The sequence below is a fragment of the Anneissia japonica genome, unplaced genomic scaffold (assembly GCF_011630105.1).
Source record: "Anneissia japonica isolate Jap-2015-1 unplaced genomic scaffold, ASM1163010v1 scaffold10128_len10097_cov104, whole genome shotgun sequence".
NCBI lineage: Eukaryota > Metazoa > Echinodermata > Crinoidea > Comatulida > Comatulidae > Anneissia > Anneissia japonica.
In genome coordinates this window covers 1-7,785 of record NW_022733766.1, presented here as the reverse complement: position 1 = coordinate 7,785, position 7,785 = coordinate 1, and the positions used below count along the sequence as shown (strand labels likewise).

The 7,785-nt window shown below is 32.6% G+C and overlaps 1 protein-coding gene across 1 annotated transcript; it reads left to right on the top strand.

Moving 5' to 3' along the window:
• Positions 1-4,563: 4,563 nt before the first annotated feature.
• Positions 4,564-7,583, top strand: LOC117116220 (lipoyltransferase 1, mitochondrial-like). The gene is made up of 4 exons (XM_033260208.1): positions 4,564-4,773; positions 5,966-6,024; positions 6,852-7,026; positions 7,377-7,583. Exons 1-4 carry the CDS (start codon positions 4,591-4,593, stop codon positions 7,581-7,583), a joined length of 624 nt encoding a protein of 207 aa, XP_033116099.1. The 5' UTR covers positions 4,564-4,590.
• Positions 7,584-7,785: the final 202 nt, after the last annotated feature.

Sequence of the window (7,785 nt, the reverse complement as noted above, 5' to 3'; positions counted from 1 at the left end):
CTGTTTATTTAGATTGCTTATTTCGGCAGACTTGTACTTGCTTTGTACACCATTCTTTGTTGTTTTAGGACCGCCCCCATTATTTCAGTTGTATATTATAGTTGTTTCTTATCCCATTTGTACAGTCTTCTGATGAAGTCCACTGTGTGGACGAAAGCTAGAGAATAAATTATATATTGTTAGTCTCAAAAGTGCTGCTGTTTCTTACTTTATACTTTCTATAATTTAGATTAAATTTCAGAAAATGAAAATAACAATAATTTACCCACCACATTGAATTCAAAAAATGGATGAAAACACCTTTTTTACGAAAAACCCATACTGCATACTACAATCCAAAGCAGCCTTGATTACGCAGTGTGTATTGCGGTATTATGCAGCCATTTTGTTTTGTCGGGTATTTACCAGTTCTATTCGACTGGTCGTCTTCGTTAAACCCCCATTCCTACCGGCAAGATTTCTTGTTATTCATCATAATAACGTTTTCTTCTTAGAATTGATGATCTATTTTTGATCTACTATATAGTCCCTTTATGAGGCTTGCATTTCTATTTCTACTGATTTTTAAATATGTTAACAGTGAAGATTTATAAATGTAATACGAAATTGCTAATTTAACTGAATTTAGAGATTCCTAAACATGAAAAAAAAAAAATGTAAAATAAGACTGAAATTTAATTTTTTTTTTTTCAAATTATTTTGTGTGTGTGTGTGTGTGTGTTCCTCCACACAAAAAATAAATGCGGATGGATTTTTCATGTTTTATTTTGCGATAGGTCTGCGAAGAAATATAGTAGGCGCCGAAAACATTAGCCTATCCAATACTGCTAGGCGCGCTAGGCCTATCTCGATTTAGTTTCTGTTATCACACATAAAAACGGCCGACATTATATTTTCCGTTGAGCATAGTATTGACACTTGTTAAGTATAATATTTCATAGGAATTATTTTAAATCTGTTTAAAAAGTGATTCTGACCGAGATTTTGAAAATTAAACAAATATCTCAGGCCTACTTATTGAAATGTTGCCGGGAATGGGGCTTTTTAAGTAGGAGTTTACCAGTACTGCTGCGCATGTGGACGTGGTTTAACGAAGAACCACCATTCGAATACGGCCATTAATTTGGCGGGTCACTTACCAAATTTAATAAAATAGAATAAGTTAATGGACTATTATTCTCTTGACTTAAGTATTTACTTGGAAATTGATAATTAAATAATGAGATATTAAGAAATTATAAACAAAAGTGAATTATTACTTATTTTCTTTTTTAAGTCATTGAGTATAGTTTTACTTGACTTTCGTGTCACCCAGTTTTTTGTTTCTTTTTTTGTTTTGTTTCTCTTTTGTTCTATGTTTACCATGTTTCGTCAATAGTGTTCAAGCAATTAATTATACATGTTAAACTAGCGCACCGAGAACATTGCTCATGAAAATGAAAAAAAAAGGACATTGCGTTATTAATGCAGAAAATAGTTACCAAACAACGTTATAGATAAATGAAGTTCATGTTCAAGTTATTGTCATATACAAAGTAAATGAAATTTGTTTTTGCAAGGTTCATAATAAAAACAATGACATACTAAAATACAATACAAAGGATACAATATAAAATAAGTTAACCTATGCGAAAATGACATAAAACAATATAAAAACCGATAAACATTGCAAAAATTGCAATATAGTCGAGTAAAAATATATAAAAGTGCAATACACTTACATACTAGGATAAAATACAAAATATCTCAAGTTACAGTATCTTTTAAATTGCTTATTGTATTACCTGATTGCACACGGAAAAAATGATTTTTTATAATGCTCAGTGTTCTTAATTGATGAAATAATTCTACCCAATTTACTGAATTTAATATGACTAAACAGATGATGGGACTTGTCATTAATTATACATTTTGTTTTTTCTCTATAGCCTTATCACAGATGTCACAGATAGACGGAATGTCTGTGCCTAGTACTTTCCTAGCCATAGTAATAATCCTCTATAATTTATTTGCATTATTTTTAGATAAACTATTTAGCTATACAATACAACAAACGGTTATTATGGACTGTATCATAGCCTGGTGAAATAGGAACAATGTATCCTTCTTAAAAAAGTACATTCGTTGGTTTGCTTTCGCATATAAAGTTTCCCGGTGTTAGCATTCCATGTTAGTTTTTCGTCTATCCTTGGTCTATCTAAACACCTAAGTATTTATGTTCACTAGTGGTGCAGACGTTTTGATTTTTCGAAAGTCGAATACAATTTCCTTAGTTTTTTTCAATGTATGTTGCAAGTATTTTTTAAATACTTCTATAATATTTTTTTATATTTTTTTTTTTTGGGATTAATCATAGGTAAAGCAACCCCCACAGCCGACTAACGACCCTTAAACTAATGACACGTCCCGCATAAATTAATCACCCAGGTAATTTTAAAGATGCCTCCAATTCGGCGGGTTTTTGGCCCTAATATCAACACTAAAAATGTTTCTCGGCCCTTCAAACAAATTAAGTATTTTTAAGGATTTAGCCTACACTTTCAAATCAAAAGATGCAAACAAGATTATTATTATTGTTATTATTATTATTATTATTATTATTATTATTATTATTATTATTATTATTATTATTATTATTATTATTATTATTATTATTATTTTTATTATTATTATTATTATATTACTATTCATTTATTTACTTAGTTATATTATTTCATTATTTATTTATATATTTACTTATTTATTTATTTATTTACTAATTTATTTATTTATTCATTATTTTTTAATAATATACCTGTAGGCCTACACCAATTTCCCTTTATTAATGCAGACATAGTTACCAATCAACGTTATAGATAAATGAATGTATGTTATTTTTTTTTTTTGTATTTTTTAATACTCCTATGATTTTTTTTTATTGGGATTAATTATATTTAAAGCGACCCCCACAGCTGACAAACGACCTTTAAACTAATGACACGTCCCTCATAAATTAATCACCCAGATAATTTTAAAGATGTTTCCAATTCGGCGGATCTTTGGCCCCTGAGATCAACACTAAAAATATTTCAGCCCTTCAAATAAATTACTACGGCATTAGTATTTCAAAGAATTAGCATATGCATTCAAAAAAAGCAAACATGATTATAGAGACTGTTTCATTATTATTATTGTTGTTGTTGTTTTTATAATAATAATAATAATAATAATAATAATAATAATAATAATAATAATAATTATTATTATTATTATTATTATTATTATCATTATTATTATTATTAATAATAGGCCTATTATTATTATTATTATTTATTTACTTTAGTTATATTATTTATTTATTTTACTTATTACTTGCTTCTTACTTGCTTACTTACTTACTTACTTACTTACTTACTTACATACTTACTTACTTACTTACTTACTTACTTACATACATAATTACTTACTTACTTACTTATTTTTTTTTAATTATCTTTTTAATATTATATACCTGTAGGCCAATACCAATTTCCCTTTATTATAACCGAACTTTTAGCGGATTTTAATTTTCGAGGATTGAGAGTATAATTTTCTTCATCACGAATTGACGAAGAGGGCGGTTTGCATTGTTGTGATTTTTTGCGGTATTTATAAAACTTTTAGTATCATTAAACTTAACCTAATGTAGGCCCTAGGTTTCCCAGTTTTTTTTATGTTATTAAAAGTAATCCTTGTAACTGAAGTCAGAGTAGGTATAGGCCTAGCCTAGTGGTTGTGATTGTATGTTTCAGCCTGTAAATACCCTGACCACCGACCTAGGCCTAGACCTAGGCCTAGCTAGATTATAGGCCTAGGCCTTTCCTAGTAGTAGTACTAGGCATAGCCTAGGCCCTAGGCCCCTTTAGAATTACTACTTCTAGGGTCTAGGCTAGGCTATTCGAAAGGATCTAGCCTAGGCCTGCTATGCTAGCCCGAGGCCTACAGCCCTACTTGTAGTACTACTCTAAGGCCTAGACATAGGCCTAGGCCCTAACTCTAAGGCCTAGGCCTACTACCTAGAGGAAGATAGCCTAGTAAGCCTGCCTACTAGGCTAGGGGCCTAGGCCTAGCTAGCTAGCATTTTGAGGGTATATGATATTAACGGTTCGGCTGTGAACAAGTTCGGCCGCGATATATTTGTATGAAACGCCAAGTAGGCGCAAAGCTGTGTATTAAACACAGCCTAACTCGGGGGTCCTAAGTTGGAAAAAAATCTCATCCGGCAGATTTGGTTAAATTAGATTTGTTAACGTTAATTTTATTTTGCTGCACATGGGGATACCCATCGGCACTGATTCCTGTGAGAGAATTGAATGAAGTAGTAAAATTTTAATGTATGCAGATATTATGAATTTGTGATCGGAGATTTTCGCTTGCGTGACCCCCCCCCGATTTAGGGGAGACCCCTTGCCTTCCTGGATACTTTGAACTCCTGCTGATACCATTCTCCCTTTGCTATTAGCATACCAACGTGTGTACCAACACCACAATAGCTTAACAACAAAAATATTAATTTAAAATTCAGAGGAATTATCTAAATTTTCAGGTTATATTACGGTACTTCAAACGGACATGAGAATGGTCCAACATGTTACGTTGTGGAAGCAGGCTTCGCAAGTTAATGGTTTGTTCCAGCTATTTCATAGTTTGAAAAAAGACTGCATTTTGAATCAACTTAAACAAAATTTGCTATCACTGCCAAACTGCACATTTACAAACATCAGAAATGTACATAGACAGTCAAAGATTCCTCAGGTAATTCAGTTTCATATTTATGCTTTTTCATTGCATTAATTAAATGATTAAATTGCCACAAATTAATAGTTTGTACTGTACAAATAAATTTGTCTTATTGTTTCAATTTCAAAAAATGTAGTAAAATATTTATCAAAAGACAATAACTTGCCTTTGATTTGTTTACAGTGACATATATGTGTGCAATTTCAAGTGCTCCTAACTACCAAGCCACAATAGCTTATATAAAAGATACTTAATCAGTATTATAAGTCAATCGTGACGTCATCACTGTAACTTCCAATGTTATTTGCCTATTCCCCAGCGTCCACTAATTTTTCTATTAGTGGACACTTGGCTTGATTTTTTTTAGGTTTGTGTGCAAAAAAATTTCCTCATTATTTTGTCACAGCGAATAAGTTGCGCACCGCGATAAAAATTGAATTGTATTGAAAATTACTTTCGTAAAACAAGCTTAATTAGAACCAGAAGAAAGTTACTTCAAATTAATTATTAAGTATGAACAATTAAGGAATTCATAGAATCAATGGACCCTCATAAACACTACAGACTGAACGTTTAATAGGAATATTCTAGACCTATTTTAAAGACTCAAGGAACAAATTTAGATGTAGGCCTACCGCCAGGCAGGAGGCCGCCTGAGCCGCCTCCTACTACTACAGGCCGTAGCCTAGCCTAATTATGAAATCATCGCATGATTTTACCTGTCTGCATACACCGACCAAAAAGGACGTCAGTGACTGTATTCTCTCTCGAATGCTGAAATGTTATTTCTTTGACGAAAGTCTATCAAAATAGCATTACAAACAAGTTCTTTCTAACACAATAGTTATTCATCGTATCCGTAATGTACTGCTGATGTGTAGTTAATTAAACCATTAAACGCGTATTGGAGCAAAAATCAGCATAGGCACAGCTAAATGTAAATACGCACACGTATACTGATCATATCACTATAGCAACCGATGACTGCTACAACAGTTGGTTATAAAAAACTAAAATTAAATGACGGCGATTGACTTATAAAGCAATTAGTAGAGCATGCATTGTACACTAAATGGAAAATTATTATACTTGGGTTAGATTTAATGCATTCAAAAATTTTTTCAAGCATTAAATCTGACCTTCGTATAATAATTTTCCTATAGTGTACTATGCGGAGCTCTGCTAATTGCTTATTATTTCATTTCAGGGTCTGGTATATTTATCAACATCAAATGACGTTTTTTCAAATCTAGCATTTGAAGACTGGTAAGTTCATTATTTAAGATTTTGAAAAGTGAAGTTTTGTCTTTGCAGTCTTCAATTCATTATTTGGAGTTTCAATTAGGCTAGCAATATTACTGTAGAGAAGTAGTGAGAAGATTAGCATGCACACAAACTCTTGGAAGCAGTGCTTCTAAACTAGTATTTAATTTGCTATTCTCTTGAATCACAGCTAGGTGGTATTGAAAATATAATATTATATTAAACGTAGACATTCCAACGAAGTGTAACAATCGACTTGAAAAATGAACAAGGTAATTTCATATATTGAAACAAATAATATATACGTACTTGCGATGTTTCGATCGACTGTAGAACTTCACCAGCCACTGATGGGTGCTGGTGCTAGTTGTTTTGTGATGTTACTGAAAAGCTGCCCCCCTCCCCCCCATAACCACTCTGATGGTCTGCAGAGCGGATGGCGTTACATAAGACCTAGTAACGCCTCACAAAACAACTAGCACCAACACCCGTCAGTACCTGATGAAGTTATGTAGTAGATCGAAATGTCGCAAGTACGTATATATATTATTGGTTTCAATATATGAGTTTACCTACTTCACTATTTGGCACAATGAAATATTTCTTTTGAGTTTTAACAGGAAGTTGTTATTATTAATATAAACAACTCCCTGGTTTTAGCTTGGGTATGTAGAGCTTACCTTGCCTAGCTTTACGATCCGCCACTGGTAATAATATAATAATAATGATAATAATAATAATAATAAGACCACCAAATAATATTTTTTTTATTTTCATGTTAAAGAGGCTTTGTAAATCAATTTTTACCTATTCAACTTTCTATCTTTTAGGGTACATGATAATTTGTGCCTTACACACACAAATATTCTGTTTCTATGGAGAAATAAACCAGCTGTTGTGATTGGTCGACACCAGAATCCATGGAGTGAGTGTAATATTCAAAAATTAGTTGACAACGATATACAATTGGCAAGGCGACGGAGTGGTGGAGGCACTGTATATCATGTAAGTGAAGCTGGTTCTATTCTTATTTAATTGGAGCTCTCTGGCCTTGGACTTCTCTGTCCATTTTTGCCAGGGGTTTGCTAGAGGTTCCCAGGTCCAAGTTCCCAGACAGGATCAACACTCTAAAACTAGTGGAGCTGAGGTAGTCTAATTTTAAGAATAGACACATTTACATGCATAAAAAATGGCATTTGCAGATTGTAAGATTGCTTTTTTATAGCAGTGTTTCCCAAGGAAATGATTAGTTCCTTCCATGAACGGGAGTCCTTCCTCCTCTTCCGAAATTGATACTTTTCTTAATATCAACATTCAATTGTTAATTCAAACATTAAAATATTTTTTCCTGTCAGGACCTTGGAAACTTAAATTGTACGTTCTTTACTGAAAGAAATCAATATAATCGTCGACATAACTTGGAGCTGATGGTGGCGGCGCTTAGAGCAAAATGGCCGAGCATCCAGGTTTCAATTTCTAATCGAGATGATTTGCTGCTTGATAACTTTTACAAAATATCCTTCATTTGGTTATGTGCTAAGAGAATATATGCTTTAAAATGACATGCATGCTAGCACCATTAGCTCAACCCGCCCTCGATAAACTAACGTTACGTTATCTCACTATATTAATTGGATTAACACACAAGGATAAGTACTGAGTGTTTAACACTCAGGGGCGGATTTAGGGGGGGGCCGGCCCCCCCCTTTTGGGAGGTAAAAAAAAGAAAAAAAAAGAAAAAAAAGAGAGAAAAAGAAAAAAATG

What these genes read in the sequence shown, in the direction of transcription:
- LOC117116220 (XM_033260208.1), top strand. Translation starts at nt 4,591, where the DNA reads ATGAGAATGGTCCAACATGTTACGTTGTGGAAGCAGGCTTCGCAAGTT. An exon ending in GACAGTCAAAGATTCCTCAG is followed by an intron (nt 4,774 to 5,965) that starts GTAATTCAGTTT and finishes ATTTCATTTCAG; the next exon opens with GGTCTGGTATATTTATCAAC. An exon ending in GTGGAGGCACTGTATATCAT is followed by an intron (nt 7,027 to 7,376) that starts GTAAGTGAAGCT and finishes TTTTCCTGTCAG; the next exon opens with GACCTTGGAAACTTAAATTG.